This window comes from Phragmites australis, chromosome 1 (genome assembly GCF_958298935.1).
Source record: "Phragmites australis chromosome 1, lpPhrAust1.1, whole genome shotgun sequence".
NCBI classification, from domain to species: Eukaryota; Viridiplantae; Streptophyta; class Magnoliopsida; order Poales; family Poaceae; genus Phragmites; species Phragmites australis.
Window position 1 is genome coordinate 45,386,791 of NC_084921.1, and position 17,468 is coordinate 45,404,258.

Genomic DNA, 17,468 nt, shown 5'->3' on the forward strand with positions numbered 1-17,468 from the left:
TTTTCATAATCGCCTTTATGAATCATGGGCATATACAAAAGCACGGATAGAAAGCTTTGCTCAAAAGCAGACGCAGCAGCATGTTTCATCGATCAGCTAGACCTAGACGCTGACAAGGCAACAACTGCATATATGATATCCGTCAAATTCTTCCATTTCAGAGAAATAGAAAAGGATGAATCAATCGATGAATACCCTTCTCGGTCTAACAAGTAATTCATGTGAGCCTTTAGACCACAGATGCCCCCGTAAGACAATGGGGGAGAAAACGATCTCGGCCATGGACTACACGCTTGTGATACATACGCATAAGTGAGAAGGCAGCTACATGCAACGAACTATTACCAAAGTCGTCATCCATTGCAGTCCCATACGCACACACTTGAAATGGAGACTTTGCATACGGTGGCATGTCGAACAAAATGGCAACCAGAGGTATTATGATCCACTGTGCTACAATCTTCTGACTTGAATTAACTGCCTTTTGGTGCTTAGATTATAGAGTTGGTGCCTGGTGGAGGCGATGCAGTTGATGACTAAGGTGGTTTCAGTCATCCATGCCAGCATACCACATTTGTCCCTTTCTTTTCCCTTTTCCTTATTTTTTAAATGTTCTCTGCCAAAAAAAAGCAGTGATTTTGTCCATTATATTTTTGCTTGTTTTTCCTAAAGATTTGTGCTCATGGATTTTGTTCGTATTGAGCTCAGCATTAATCCTTTTTCAGGAAAAATATTACAGCCATAATTTTAACTTATCAGTTATATCTGATTACTATCATTTATCAGCCCACAAGTACTTCTATGTATATGAACGAAATGTGTATGATAGAATCCTATCGAAAAGTTGCCGACGGTCAGAACTCTGACCCCACTAAATGGAGAATTCGGTGTATGTGTGTCTTTAGGAACTTTCTGCATTTCTGGACTGAAGTGTAGAACATGATGATGATTCGTGTGAGAAAAGGAGAAAACACTATCACATTCTCTAAGTGCACTTCGGCAAATTAGATGTGCTACATACTGTAGCGGAAATACTGTTAAAAAGGGTACTGTAGCAGTACTGTATCGCTGAAACCCTGACCATTCGTGATCCTGCCGGCATGAATATGCGATTGTAAATTACTGTAGCAACTCTGTTTTTACCGGAGCAGAGTTAGAGGATACGAATCCGCTGGTCACTTACCAAAAGAAGCATTTGGTAAACTCTTTGCCTCAAAGAAAAAAGAAAAGAGGGAAATGGCAAAGAAAAGGGCCAAAAGAAAATATAAAAAGAAACTTGACTGGCACTTGGAGGTCAAATCAACACTGCATCCTTGCCTATAAATACTCTCCAAGGCAGGAACGGCACCAATTCACTCCACACCCCTCTCTCCCCCTGCTCCAGCTCCCAGATCCCCGTCCAGTCCCAGGAGCTCCGAACCCTCCCCAATGGCGGTCAAGGTCTACGTCGTGTAAGCATCGACACCTCCCCTTTCTTGGAATTACTCGGCTATCCTCGTTCTTTCCGTCGTCCGCTCCCTAAATTTGCTCTTTTTCAGAAAAACACTCTTAAATTAATTTTGTTTCCTGGTACTGAAAATGGTATATGCGTGCCCTAAGGCTTATCCGATACCGCACGTGGTTATGTTCTTGATTATCGGATTACCAGAAACCTTTCCCGACAGTCTCATATGCTGAATTCACGTGATAAATCATCATTTTGGGGCATTTAGATGTAGCATGTCTTCAATTCTGACCGCCGTGTTCGTGTATAAGATCAATACATGAGGCAGAATCGATTCCAGGCAGAACACACTGACGATTTGATGGCGAGAGGCAGTAAAGAAGTGGCGGCGGGGGGGGGGGGGGGATGGACTTTTGGTTCTTCAGTGTTCATTTTTGGCTGTCAGGATCTCAATCAGGACGGTAGGTTTCGGTCCTTATTCCTTAATGGAATTGATGCCTCCTTAATGGGGCCAAATAGTGGTGGGCTCCGGCATTAATTGTGCCCATCTTTTCTTGCTTTTATGCACACCTGTGTGGTTGTGCTCCAATTTTGTCAGCTTGGCTGATTGGCTCCCTAAATGAAATTAGTGCCATTATTCCATTAGCACCTCAAAGTCCTGTATAGCATCGATGCATCTGGAAAGGACACTTAACCTCTTTGATCAGGACTTTTATGACCCACGGCAGCAATCCTACTCTTCCTTCTGCGTACAAGAACAGAAGAAGAAGCTGGGATATAAGTTGATTATGAAAAAGAAATTCTTGTGCGACAACTCTCTAGCTGCAATACTTGAATTTCTCACAGAAAATATAACTAATGGTATATATTTTTAGTTGTGTCATGAATTAGAGTACAACTCAAAATTTTCAAAGAACTTAGAATGTGCACAAACCTGTATTACTAAAAGTCACCCATTCGTGTGTTTTCTATGAACTCTAGAGATCCCAGATGAAATGGCATACAGTGGCAGCCATAACATAGAATATTCCCCCTTTTCTCAGACCAATATGAAAATTCTAGCCTTACTTTTAGTTACCATGCGGGTTTCTACGTTCTTACTTTTATGTAAATTTTTTTTGCGATTACACTTTGTTGTTACTCTTTTTTTTTTTTAAAAAAGAAAAATTTGATGTTACCTCCATTGTGTTACTTTGTGACCTTTTTGTGAGGCATCAAGAAAAATGACTTTAATTTTTCTTTGTGTGAACTTATGGTTCGTGTGGATTTCCCTTTTTATGATGTGGGTTTCCCACCCGAGAGCCACTATTACTGTTCGATAGTACATTCATGTGTGCTACCTCCTCCTGCTTCCTAGTGCCACACCAACAGTGTGGATCTCTACTTTTTTTTCCATAACCTGATCTAGCTTGTTCTTTATTACAAAAAAATACTGCATTGATGCATAATACATAAGACAAATGAAAATACAGCAATATAGGCTTCTCTTTTATTTCTTTTTGAGAGATTTGTTGAGCAAATCTTGCTTCAGTTGCACAGTGAACTTTAACATAATTAGTACAAAAATATGTCACAATTGAGTGCGTAAAATGAAGTGTCAGCCCTTCAATATTTGGTTCATGGACCACATTTTCAATGGCAAACTTATTTGCGCTAGCCTGTAGTCAGCATTTTTTTTTTTTGGCCTATGTCATGTGTCTTTTGTTCAATAGAGTTGTTAACTAGATAGTTTAAGCAGACAACTAACAATTATAACACCGTGTACTGTCTAATGAAAATTTTTAGCTATGTTTATTGTTTTCATTGGACTTTCTAACTTCCAAAATGAAATTTCTGCAATTATGAAGACAAGTACTTGGATATAATTCAATGCACATATGCACCTTGCCACAAAATTAGGAATGTATGTACACATTTGTTTTGTAGGCCCACTATATGTAACCCATCCTTTCTAGAAGAAAATAAAGGTGAAAGTGATATGCTTAGCTTAGAAGATAAACTGACGGTTTTGTTTTTCTTATCATCAGTCCTGAAATAAAAAGTAATTTTGAAGCTATACTTTGGCTGCACATATCTGAAAGAAAGCTAGCTTTACTGAGTAGCTGAATGATGTGTCAGTATGAAGTATGAACATCAGAACATCCCATCTTCAAAAAGAAAATCAGAACATAGGCACCTCGTTATATTATCATCATACTGTTCATGTAACTGATGGCTTCATTTTTTCATCTCCAAGCATACTTTTCATAAAGTACGAGATATTAATAACAGTCAAGTCAGAAAAAATCATTACAATTTTCGGTTCAAGTCCTTCGATCAAAATGTGTAAGAAAACTATCAATTATCCAACAGGTACTATTCCACGTATGGACATGTTGCTAAACTAGCTGAAGAGATCAAGAAAGGTGCCTCATCTGTTGAAGGCGTCGAGGCTAAAATATGGCAGGTCAGCACTGATCATCTGGTTATGACATAATTCACCACAAATACAAAGTTTTGTAAGGTTGAAAGACAATTGTACTAGTCAAGAAGTGCCTCAAAACTAGCACCTAAGGCGTTTGAAGTGTTCTAACACTTCATGAATGCAGATTGATTTGAAGTTGCTGATACTACTTTTCCCCTTCATGCCTCGACTTATCATCTGACAGGTCCCTGAAACTCTCCCTGAGGACGTACTTGGAAAGATGGGTGCACCTCCTAAGCCCGATGTGCCAATCATCACACCGCAAGAACTTGCTGAGGCTGATGGAATCCTCTTTGGGTTCCCAACAAGGTTTGGCATGATGGCGGCACAAATGAAGGCGTTCTTCGATGCGACTGGTGGCCTGTGGAGGGAGCAGAGCCTTGCTGGCAAGCCTGCTGGCCTCTTCTTCAGCACCGGAACTCAGGGTGGTGGGCAAGAGACGACACCGTAAGTACTAATTTTGCATCTTTGCATAAAAGACCAGACCTTATATCCAAAGATCATGGCTGATCATGTGACCAACTTTTTCCTGTCACTCTCCTCAGATTGACAGCAATTACCCAGTTGACTCACCACGGCATGGTGTTTGTGCCGGTGGGCTACACCTTTGGTGCTAAGCTTTTTGGCATGGACCAAGTCCAGGGTGGCAGCCCCTATGGTGCCGGCACATTTGCTGCCGACGGTTCGAGGTGGCCCAATGAGGTGGAGCTGGAGCACGCCTTCCACCAGGGTAAGTACTTTGCAGGCATTGCAAAGAAGCTCAAAGGGTCTGCTTGATCTCTGCCTGTCTCGGATACCGTAAAAAACATTTGCAGCTCCACCATACCGTCAATAGCTTTGGTCTCTTCCTTCGTGGTATCTGCATGCTATGTGACTCTGGAACTTGACTTGCCGTCTGACATGATTTTTATGCTATGGTGAATTGGTTGTAATCTGCAGTTGGAATATTTTGTTACTCGTCACATAAATATTGCATGGTGAATTGGTTGTAATCTGGAGTTGGAATATTTTGTTACTCGTCACATAAATATTGATTGCTCAAGTAAACAACTTCATAGTTGATCTGTAATGTCTTTGTCTTCGGCCATCCAAGGCCGAATCAACTTCAGTTGGGTTATTAGGTTGGTCTCGTGTCAGATGTCACGGTTCTGCAACCTAAGGCTGGGAACGATGGAAATTGTGGAATATGCATCTGCGAAATTTCGAAAGAGTGCGGATTGGTAGGGAGGGGCATGATTGCTCAACTTAATCAACTAACTAGACTATATAAGTTAGAAAAGTTATCTATTTAATTGATTAAATTAAACTAGAGTGGATCAATATCAATCCCTACATATTAGAATGGACGGATCATACGTCGATTTGCTGCATTGCTATCTCTATTTCTACCACTACCTCCATTCTCAAATAGATATTGTCCTAAAATTCGTGCAGTCAAACTTTAAAACTTTAATTACTAATATATACAAAACTATTAGGATTTGACATATAAAAATGATAGTAATAAATTTATCATAAAAAATACTTTAACATCATCTAATTTTTATCAATTTTTACTAAAAACTAGTTGTCAAAAATAATGATCAAACGTGTTTATTGAAGACTATATCGATATACTAAATGATAAGTAAAAGAAAATAAAGGTAGTACCAAAATATGTAATAGTTTCTAAAACCTTCCGCCCTGTCCAGTGTTCTGCAGTGGCTCCACATGTATTCATTCCACGCCCAACCCTGTAGTCTCTTCTCTACTTATCTCTCTTGTTTAGAAAGCAGTAGTGCTTCCTACGAGTTTTTTTTGTTGTGTGCATTTTGCTCCCAAAATTCTCGTTGCCGGACGAGGATCACTGACGTCATGTGCCGTCGTTGACACGTGGGCCGGACCCACGAGTTAGCCACAAAGTCACCCGGATCCCTTGCTGCCCCCGCGTTCCGCTTCCTCACGAGTCCGTGCCCTGGTCACTGCTTCCATCTCCCTCTCTCCTGCCCCCACATCGAGCAACCGTGCCATCGCCCTACACGCATTTGCACAACCGCGCTTCCCTGCTGCTTCCGCACAACCACGCCGCCCTGCTGCCCCTGCACGAAGCATAAGGCCCTAGGGACCAGCGGAGTTGGAGCTGCTGCAGTCGGATCCAGTGCGCCTGCACCACCACCATTGCTCAATTCCGTTCCCTCTCTTGTATCCGCTCCCGATCCCTTAGATCTTGCTCCCTCTTCGGCGTGCCTCAGAACACCCTCCTCATCCCCTGCAGTGATCCCCTCACACCGGCCTCTTGTGAAGATCCCCTTTGCCGGCATGCCTCCACAACACCCTCCTTGTCCAGGAGCAACAATCGCTACACGTCCCCATCCCACAGCTATCTTGCGTTCCGCCCCGTTCCTTCCCGATCCCGATCTCGATCCCTGAAATGAACTCCAATGAAGCCGGCAGCGCCCTTCCCCCCATTCAGCGAACTCCAAGCCACCCCTCACAATCAATCCGCGCGATGCGTCCCAGTGACTTCATCTTCTCCTTGGGTGTATTTTGGTGTGCGTAGTGCAGGATCCACAGCGGCGGCGGTAGCGGTTGTCGACTGGTGACCGCCAGCACCTTTGCCCTCACCTTCCATCGCTCGATCTCCTCCTGTGCATGTACGGCTCGGGGAGAGGGACCAGCAGGAGTCATTGAGCGACGAGCGGTTCCTCATCGGCTGCAGGGGTCGTTGAGCCACCTGATTCCCAATTGTTGCAAAATGGGGAAGATTTATTTTCTTGCAGTAATTGAAAAACATGTTATATTTTGTGGACTTTTTCAAGGAAGTAATTTGGACTTTTTTCTATATTTTAATTGTTGATATATCCACCTTATTTGTGGTGTTACCTGATGGTGTGCTATGCCATTTTTTTACCGTCAACATTTCCAGGATTTCTATGTATCCAACTTTTGTATTTTTAGGAAAATAGAGTTTCATGTTCTGTGTACTTTAAAAGTTGTTTTTGGAGTTGCACAGGAATACCACACATGCATAGAGACTTCCGTTGTAATTTCAGTTTGGTTCTTATGCCGAACCCTCAATTCTGCAGGCTTTCAGTGGGATCTCTCTAAGATAAGCTCTACTCCGCATCATCGAGGGATCCATTCACAATTGGGACTGTCAAGTGCCAACTCCAGCAAGTTAGCTCGGCTCTCAGTTCTCGGTACTCTCCTATGACTTGTTTGGTCCAAGTTAGTTATCGGCACAATGTACGGGACACTTGTGATCCAAGGACATATTAATGAACTACTATACATTTTCAATGTTTTTCCCATCACAAATATTTTCAAGGGTGCTGAGGATGACCATGGCCATCTATACACTTCTCAAATCCCAAGTAATTCCACTGTGCTAAGGATATATGTTAGATTCAGTAGTAGGCACATATTATTTTATATATTGTAATTCTTAGCATGTCAGGCCAATTACTTTTCACGTATTTTACCCACTCAATAATATTATCTTGTGCAAATTTTCGACCTTTGTTGCAATGCACGGGCATTTAATTATAAAACTTAGGTCATTTGCTAGATCTTGCTTCCATTTAGAGCTCTTGGTATTGAGAATTCAGCTCGGGTTTTGATGTGCTTTTGATATAAACTTCAATTTTCATATGATGCGAAGAGGAAGCGCCCGCACTATCATGAATTTTTTGCGTGCTTGCTACAAGGCCACTCAATGCAATACCATCCCATGTGATCTCCATGCTGCATAGTTGTCAACATAGTTACCTCTATGGCGAGGAGTGGGCATAACCATTTTGGGTGTTACTCTAAATGTTTTCTTCAGTGCACACTATTTATTTGACAGAATGCCCCTGAGTCCAACAAGAAGACCATTTATATTCTGTGGTTAATAATGAAGGGTATTATGTACTTTGCTGCTACAATTTTTGCAAACTCCATATTCCCTTGGCCTGGTTATTTTTCTCTGCATAAATCCTTCATGCTGGTCTCTGCATAACTCCTTTATGATACAATATGTTTTGCCTTAATGACAGAAAAATGTTTTTTCTCTTGGTTTAAACTGACTTCTTGGTTGCGCAAAATGGACAGATATGATCCAGCACAATTGATTTCTAGATTTTAGTCTGCACATAGAACACTTGTAGACAGTTGTACTACAAGAACTTGAAGAAAGGCAAGCACATTCATATTTATTAGTTCTGCCTATATGGTTACTTTGCTACATTGAATTCAATCAAATTTATCAGTATCAAACAGTACTGCTGTTTTTCGGTTGTCATGTATTTGATGAATTGCTCCACCTGAAGTACCTTCTGCCGGCTGTAACATGAAAGTTCCTTAATTTTGATCTTCAGCTAGAGAATGGATAATTAAGCCACCGGTTTGGAGGGGTGACACATCTTAAAGGATGACAGAAGAGGTTCAAAACAATTAGAGATAAGGTACTCCCTCCGGTCATAAATACTTGTCGCTTTGATCAAGATCCGGTCAAACTTTTAAAATTTTGACATTTAATAGCTTTCAAAATATTTAGTTTGACAATTTAAAAATCACACATGTAGATTTGTCTTGAAAAATAATTTCATAATATTATATTTTTATTAGATATTATAACTATATTCTAATAGAAAATAATGGTCAAAGTTGCATGGTCTTCGTGAAAAGTCAAAAACGACAAGTATTTATGACCGGAGGGAGTTTGTTCTATTCACCTTCCTTTGATATTTTTGGTTGACTTATTTACGTTGACGATGGCTTCTTCTTGTAACTGGCAATGTTTAATTGTGAACTTGTATAACAGAGTGTGTTCAATTTGTGATTAACTTTCTTCTAATTATTTTAGATATAAGTCTTAGTAGTGTCATAGGACCATGCAAAAGTTTTACATTTCTCAACACCAAGTGAAAATGTATAGGGTGCCTCTGTTGTGACCTAGATGTTTGTTTATCTTCGTGTAGTTGACGATGACAGAAGAGGTTCAAAACAATCAGAGATAAGGTATGTTCTATTCACCTTCCTTCGATATTTTTGGTTGACTTATTTACGTTGACTATGGCTTCTTCTTGTATCTGGCAATGTTTAATTGTGAATCTCTATAACAGAGAGCGTTCAATTTGTGATTAACTTTCTCCTAATTATTTTAGATATAAGTCTTAGTAGTGTCATAGGACCATGCAAAGGTTTTACATTTCTCAACACCAAGTGAAAATGTATAGGGTGCTTCTGTTGTGAGCTAGATGTTGTTTATCTTAGCGCAGTTGATTCCTGGAATTGTGTCATGTTGCATAACTAAATAAGTGCAACGTAGTTTCTGACCATTTGCATTGGCTCTCTCATGCTGCAGGATAATCATTATCCAGTGATGTGCAAGTACTGTCAAATTGGCTATGAACTGGAGGTGAACAGAGTTGTGGTTGCATAAAGAAAAGAGCATCCCTGCCTGGAGATCATTGGAGGAGCACCTGGCTGTTTCCTCGACTTGGTAGATGAGGTACTAATTCAAAACTGAGTTAGGGCTAAACTGTGGGAGATACTCCTTCTGTTTTTTTTATACTTGATGCTCCCGACCGGTTTGAGAAAATTAAGGTATCGATCGTTTTACTGTATTGCCCTCATTCTTCTACCCAATTCACATGTTCCCCGCTCCGTCATGCTTTCCTCGCTTCTCCTGTCACACCGTGCACCACCGCCGCCATCCACGCACCCCGTGCGCCGCCCGCCGCCTCTGCCTTCATCCACACACCGCCGTGCGGGCTCACACCCATTGTGTAGGGGTTCCTGTGGGAGGGCGCCAAGGACGCTGGTGGCAGCGACCAGGGTGATGAGGCTGGTGGATGCGTACCTGACGAAGGTGAGTGCACTGCACATGGATGCTTTCTGTCGCTTAATCATTTGCACTTCTGCAAGATATGCATGACTTTCAGATGAAATTGACATTGCCAAGTGGGGAAGGGATAAGGGTATGAATAGGTTTAGGGACATAATTTGAAGGCAAATCTTCCTAGGATAATCAAGCATGTTTTTACTGAATATTTGATATGTATATTCACGAGGAATTTTGGCATGCTTCATGCTTTGTCTATCAGTTTCAATACCAAATACACCTCCCTATTGAAATTGTGAAATGCCACATGAACAACATTTTGAGCAATCAAAAACAAAGAATGTACTCATTTGAATTGTTTCCATGGTTATGCATTTTCCTTTTATTAGGATAGTACTCTTTGGTTACATGTAGCAAAAAAAAAAAACATCACCACCATAGTGAATTGAGGCATGGAAAATGTCCAAATGCAGGATCTCATGCCAATTCTTGCAGCAATTTCTCCAATACATCATAAACAAGAGGAATGCAGAGGAAATTTCTTCCATCTCTTTGATCCCAAAATGATTTGTTGATTTAATTTGCATGCTAGAGAAAAGAGCATAGGAAAATTTGATTTCTGAAATTGAATGAGATGTACTGACATCCTATATACTCTCTGCATATTATTTTCTTAGAAGTACAACTATGGATTCTAGGTTTCGAGGCAAAACAACTCTGCATGCTTAGTGCTATGAATTATCTCTGCATATTATTGTGCTTGCGAGTGCTCCTACCTCCTAGCAGATATCTACCGGACTCCACACTGATTTAATGGTTCATGTTTTTCCCTATGTAGTAGCAACCAGAGGAATTTGTTCATGACAACCCTACAATCTGAGGCTACGCAAGGAGGGTTGGATGTTCAAGAACCAGGAGGGCAGAGGAGTATGCAGATGGAACCAAGAGATCCTGCGGCTTCAACTAGCTCATCCGTAATGAAGTCGTCATTGCTAAAACGGAAACCCTCGGGTGCAAATGTGTTAAAACCCCCAACAACGAAAATGAAGTCCCCTTGTGCAAATATGCCAATTTTTAGATCTCCACTGAGCAAGATGTTGCTATCACCAAGGATGCATCTATCTCCAGTGCTGAGGTCTCCTTCTATGAGATGTGGGATCATTGTCGTCATCTGTAAGATCTTTATCTCCGGTGGTGGAAAGAATAGTGACCTCTCATGATTTTGTCCAAGGTAAGATTTGACTTATCAAGTTTGTAGGTTGTACCTTTATACTCTCAGGTTGTTTGATTATGTGATAAGTATTGCTTTCAAATTGATATGCAGTTCTTGCTAATATAATTTGTGGAGGTCGAAGAGTACTAGGAGATACTGATTTCAATGCGCCATCAAGTTTCGAAGGTTGAAGGGCAATTGATGATATTGATTTGAATGTGGAACCAACAAAAGAGTTGATGATAGGTAAACTCTCTCAATCACAAAGTTCTAAGCATGTCAATCCTTTGTCACATATAAGCGCTCACACTAAAATACTCCAGATGCTAATGAAAATGCTAAATCTGACTATACAGGTTTGAATCATGATTTTGGGGTTCCAGTTGTTAATAAAAAATGCTCCAAATGCTCAAGAGAATGCACATAGGAATGAAGTGTCAAATGATAAACGAAGAGCGATATTTGAGGCTTTACTAGCAAGAGCCAACAATGGTAACTTGAAGGGCCAGGAGACAAGGGAAGTTTATGTAGCATTTTCGGTACCCATCTGGACAATACAACATATTTGGAAATAAGGTAAAAAAGTTGTCTAGATCAATGTATTTTTATTGATGTTTCTAGTGAAAAGTCCAAGTGTGGCCACTGAAAGAACAATGATATCGCCTAGGGGGTGAATAGGCATTTTAACAAAAATTCGTCACTTGTTGTTGTTGGTCTAAACTTGCAATAGAAAATAAACTAACAGATTTTTCACAAGTGAAAATCCTAAATATAATAGCTCAATTAGTGCATAATCACCTTAAATATGTGTGAATGTTACAATCCTAGAGTGACAAAGATTATTCAAATCTAACAAAAGATATGTAAGAAAACTCTAATTGAAAATCCTAAACTACTGTTCATCAGAAGTTCCGGGTTCAGAGCTTTGTAACGGATTGAATAGAATCAGGAATTTCCGGGTTTAATTTGGAACTTTCGGGGTTCAGAACTTGGAACTAAAATTAAACGTCTAATGAGTTCTAGCTAAAACTAAATGAAATCGCGTGTTCTAAATGATGATTATAAGTAGATCCACGGATAACCTATAAATAATTTCACACGAACAAGTAGATCAAGTAAATATGCACAAATGGAAAGTATGATCTCAAGAACAAGAAAACATGAGAGGAGATACAAGATTTGTTTTTCAAAGTTCAGACACCTCCTCTAGAGTTTCTTATATCTCTATCGAGAGGGCTAGATCACACTTGAGTTAAGTCTCTCTCAACCCTTTTTCTTTTCAAGCTCGGTCACATTTGAGCTTGGCTTCCACTTTTTTATTTCTTTTCCTATGGAGGCGAAATCAAAGCATTTACAAACTTCCTGTAGCACACCACAACCTTGGATGCTCACCAGCGATGTCTAGTCGCCTAGGAGCTTCAAGCTCGAAGAGTAACAAACGCGATGTGAGTTTTTTGCCAATGAACTCGAGTGCTCCAAATGAGAGTTATGCTCCTCACTTGCACTCAATCTTTTAATCTCTCAACCTAGAAAGTTTTGGCTCTAGAAAGTTTTCCTTTCATGCCTAAGCAGCAACCCCCTCAAAAGGGGTGATGGGGTATCTATACCTAACCCCTAAAAACTAGCTATTACACACATTTCTACACTAACTAGGAACTTCCAGGTACAACCTGAAACTTCTGGGTTGACTTAACAAACTAGCCGTTATGCAGCTTTCTGGTCTAACTCGGAACTTTCGGGTTGGCTTGAAAGGCCAAACTGAGTACCCCTATCTGGAGCCAACTCGGAACATCCGAACTGACCACAGAATCTGAAACTTTTGGGTTCAATCTTTGAAACTTGAAACCATAACCGAGAACCCCAACTTGGAATTCATCCAGAACTTTCGGACAACTCGGAACTTTCGAGATAACCTAGAACTTTTCGAGTTCAGTACAACTAGCCTTCTGTAAAACGGCGATAACTTTTAATTTCAATGTCCGATTTTGACGATTTTGGACCTTACAAAAATCTTATTTAGAGGACTACACATCGCACTAAATTTATGATCTCAAACACATTGGATCAAAACTAGAAACACTTTGAAACCCGATTTAGATACTTTTACACTGTTTGCCTCAAACTCATAAAGCGAACTCTCAAGTTAGCACTACCTGGTGTTAGTGGATGTTTTGTGTCTCTCACTTTGGGTTGATTAGATACTTTTGAGCAATAAGACACGACAATTAACTCTATATTGCATCTCTCTTAATAGTGCAGCATACCTATACTCAAATTCAAATGTAAAACTCGTTTGAACCAATTTGAGCCTTTGAATAGCTTCAAGTACAACTTCTTTCTTTCAAACTTAGAGGGTTGCCAACTTTTATATCATTTTCACTCAATTTCTTCTTGATTCTTTATGTGATTAATGCGAATCACCCAAAGCTTCTCATGGCCTCGCACGATGTTGGCGTAAAGCCTTCATTCGCTTTTCACCAACGCCTTGGTCTTTCGATGCTAAGCCATTTATTTTTCCTTCAACACCGAATGATCCATCATAGTTGAGTATTGCGTGCCCTTCGCTGTCTTGCCATAGAAAATCACCTTATATTCAACATCTTCTAGAAATTCACTTTATCATATTGGAGTTGAATCTTTTTCTTCACTCTTAGCATATTGGATATCTTAATTCAACTTATACCTTCTTATGGATCATAACTCCAACTCATTCTCAAGTACAAAACATATGAGTTAGTCCATAAATATAATTGACAACTTTATACCTTAACTTGATCTCCACAAGTAACTTAGCTTTGATACTTATTATCATTCTTCATATGTAACTTAAACCCACTCACTCTCAAGCACATAATACACGAGTTAGTCCATAAAACTCTATTGATAATGTCATACCTTTAGTTACTCGATTTTCATAAGTAACTTAGTCTTCATACTTATTGCCGATCTTCTTAAGCTTTTTCTTCATCTCATGAGCATCACTAAGTGCTCAATGACTTTGATGCAATTCTTTGAACTCATAGCATTCCTCAACGAGTCCATGCTTCAGCACTTATGTATCTCTTATGAAATAACCTAATAACAATTCTTAACATAATTGTTAGTTTATAGGTATTATCATTAACTTACTTGAGCAACACTTATAGCTCATTCGTCTGGATGCATATGTCTCCTCCGTGCATCACATATGGAACAACCTACTAACAAATTAAAAACCATTGTTAGTCCATAAGTATTGTCATTAATTATTAAAACCACATATAAGAGTTAGATGCACTTTCATCCGTAAGAAGTTAGAAGTGGATGTTTCTGTGCTTTGTGGTCTTCCTTTGTCAAGCCGTACAACACTAGATGACTTATTCACCCACTTACATATTAGTAAAAGCAAATTGCATTCAATGAAACGAGAAGGTATCATAAAGCGTGTCTCAAATAGCATATAGTTGTATTTGACAAATAAGAACAAGAAGGATCGTCTGAAGTGGTATCTATCTATGCTTGACCTAATGAGCATACCTAATGATCCGGTGTTTAAAGGACTATTTGATTTTGTTTTCATTGTTGAGAATGGTTCAACATCACACGGAAGACAGAGAGATATTATACGGTTCAAGGTGAAGATGAGCCCACACGCACATGCAAAAACAAGAACTACATTTCTAAAATCATGCTTTTAACTACTCTTGCTTGACCAATATTTGATTATGATGGCAAATGCATCTTTGATGTCAAAATTGGCTGCTTCCCTTTCATGACATATGAACCAGCTAAGAGATCGAGTGCTAACAGGCCTGCAGGGACAATAAAAATGAAGTCCATTGAGTCAATTACAAAGGAGGTCATTCGAACTTTTCAGATTGACAAAGTCTTGCCAGCGATTTGTGCTAAATGGCTGCGCAAAGACGCCAATAAACCCATATACATACAACAAGACAATGCCTGGCCTCATATTGCACCTAGTGATAAATAGTTTTGTGATGCTACCAAGCAAGATGGGTTCGACATTCGACTCATATGTCAACATATAAATTTGCTTGATTTTAACATCTTGGATTTATGGCTCTTTAATTCCATCCAGACAATCCAGTACAAAACAACAACTGAACTTGTAACTGTCATTGATAAGGTAATATTCGACTTCTTTTACCACCGATTTCTCTCCTTCGCTTTATGTTTATGCTGATATTGCTTTTATATGAATGTCATCTTACCCAATTGCTTCAATTAAGTTTTCCTATTGGGCATAGATAAGATTGATCTGAAACTTAGTGCAACTCATTAAATTGACGTATAAAGTTTAGTGTAGCTCTTGTTATATAAAGAAGAGAAGAGAGCAGAGATGCTTCAAAGTGAACATTAGAGTGAATAATGATTGAAATATCATTCTCTAAAAATGTAGGGGATATCCTGGATAAAAGTCACAATGTTGTTACTGGACTGAAGCTCTAAACATTAGAGATGCAGTGAACTTTGCAGGATAGCATTACTGGACTGAAGCTCAAGCTATGAGTATTTTTGCCACTTCCTACACAAAATTCATTGGCTTCTAAGATGCCTTAGATAATCTGCACTCAGTTACTCCCTTGATCATTGACCAAAGAAGGTTGGATCAAAATCATGAACCTAAAATATGTGTTATGTGTTTATATCTTTGTCACGGATCCCTAGTAAACCTCAAGGAAATTTCAATCGATTTGGTCAGGATTCAATGTAAGAAAAAAAGGCATCCATCAAGAATTGCTTAGGTTCAGGAAACATTGAGAAATATATCGATGCTTTTTAATCATATAAATCATGTCGATCGGGCTTACTTCACGTGAAAATGACCTGACATCTTGATATTATGGATCAAGCTTTTCGAGATTATTCAGTGTGCAAGTCAAATTGAATTTTCTTGACACTCCATAGATGTATGAAGGAAGCTATGAAAATTGGAGACGACAATGGATACGATATTCCTCAAATAAAGAAAGAAATGCTAGAAAGGTAAGAACGTCTTCCTTTACCGCTAAGCTAGGATGCCTTGTTGATACATGAAGCTATGACACAAATCAACAACTAAATTCTCCATCATGATCTGTTTCGAATGCAAGAATCATGAATTTTGAAGGTTCCATCAGGATATGTTGTGCCTTATTGTTTCAGCCCAGTAAATTTGCTCTTTGGGTCATTGAGAAGACAAAGGGGTTGTTTGGATTTTGGTCCTAACAGGTCAAACCAAAATTTAGCCAGATGCCAAATCAGGACAATGCTAAATTTTGATCGTCAAAATGACATTTGGTTTGAGATCAAACCAAAATATGGCCGGTCAAAATTTTAGCGAACGATTTGGTCATCTGAGATCTGCTCAGAAACACTATAAAAATTTTTGATCGGCTAAATTTTTTTAAAACATGATTAAATTTTGACTTCAAATTAAACAAAGATCAAATTTTCACGACTCGGTCAAAATTTAACTTGGCTCCTTCGCCCCTGACGAAACATCCCCAAATTCATCTAGTGTTGTTTCATGCATATGTGCTCTGCTACTCATTGAGAATCTTCTCATGTTTTCGTTTTTCATTGAATCCTACTCCTCGTTTCATTCCATCCTCGCTTGGTGATCAAGCATGGCACACGCGTGCGTTTGAAGCTGAACACAACCGCATCACTTGATTTCACGGATTAATTAGCACCTACAACACTTGACTCCGCATGCATGCCGCTTTTCTTTCATCATGAAAACGCTCGCTTGCATGCATGCAATAGGGGAAAAGGTGGACGAGCGGATTGATTAGCACTACCAACGTCAACGATTTAAACACTTTTTCAACAAGTCTATATAACATCAAGTATAAAAAAACGGAGGGAGTACATCAAACCACTAATATTCCATGTTCTTCTGGTGAGCCTAAGGTCTGTTGCGGCTGTGGATGACTCGGTGGCGGGATGAGATAGATCAGACTACTTCTTTTTTGTTAATTTCTGAACACACACTACGCCTTTACTTCTTGACTTGGTTGCTGTTACTTGCTAATATATTTCAGGTCTTAATGGTATTATGAGGTTATGACGACGGTACTAATTAAAGATTTTGAACCTTTATTTGACGTATGCAATACTAACTGAGCTGTGTGTTTGGCCGGTTCATTATGGGTGTTGAGCAGCAGCACGATGAACAGTAGGTCCACCATGAGGAGGGCAACCACATGCCGCACGGGTGGGCGAAGAGGAAATGCTCACATTGTTATGGATATTTGTATTCCTATCCCAACGCATGAACACTCAACTATAGATCATAAAAAAAATCCGAGTCCATAAAAAACCATCCAATGGAAGGACGATAAGATGGAGTATAATATTTATAACAGTTTAGCTCATTTGTCGCCCGCTATATGGGCGATTTTTATTCCTATCGCTTATTCAATAGGTGACAGGGATCTCTCTACGCAACATATCTTAAAAAAATCATAATTTTTTTATACAAACTTGATGAAGATATTTTTTATATAAAAATTGTAGTTCTCGATGAGATCTACAACTTTATAATTGAGCATTTTTC

General features: G+C 39.4%; 1 protein-coding gene and 1 long non-coding RNA gene across 3 annotated transcripts; both read left to right on the top strand.

Moving 5' to 3' along the window:
* Window positions 1-1,293: 1,293 nt before the first annotated feature.
* LOC133922185 (NAD(P)H dehydrogenase (quinone) FQR1-like) lies at window positions 1,294-4,977 on the top strand. The gene is made up of 4 exons (XM_062367400.1): window positions 1,294-1,451; window positions 3,797-3,890; window positions 4,093-4,355; window positions 4,454-4,977. Exons 1-4 carry the CDS (start codon window positions 1,429-1,431, stop codon window positions 4,683-4,685), a joined length of 612 nt encoding a protein of 203 aa, XP_062223384.1. The 5' UTR covers window positions 1,294-1,428; the 3' UTR covers window positions 4,686-4,977.
* A 1,830-nt stretch (window positions 4,978-6,807) lies between these two features.
* LOC133922193 (uncharacterized) lies at window positions 6,808-17,132 on the top strand. Of its 2 annotated transcripts, none has more exons than XR_009910412.1 (6): window positions 6,808-8,332; window positions 8,849-8,888; window positions 9,235-9,741; window positions 10,553-10,945; window positions 11,039-11,173; window positions 17,074-17,132. It is a non-coding gene; the product is annotated as an uncharacterized LOC133922193 (long non-coding RNA). The 2 variants fall into 2 exon arrangements; XR_009910411.1 differs by lacking the exon at window positions 17,074-17,132 and adding an exon at window positions 11,284-11,519.
* The last annotated feature ends 336 nt before the right edge of the window (window positions 17,133-17,468 follow it).

Bases quoted from the DNA above. Each gene is read 5' to 3' on its own strand.
- LOC133922185 (XM_062367400.1), top strand. From the start codon at position 1,429: ATGGCGGTCAAGGTCTACGTCGT. The intron at 3,891-4,092 runs GTCAGCACTGAT...ATCATCTGACAG, and splicing joins TCGAGGCTAAAATATGGCAG to GTCCCTGAAACTCTCCCTGA. The intron at 4,356-4,453 runs GTAAGTACTAAT...CACTCTCCTCAG, and splicing joins GGTGGGCAAGAGACGACACC to ATTGACAGCAATTACCCAGT.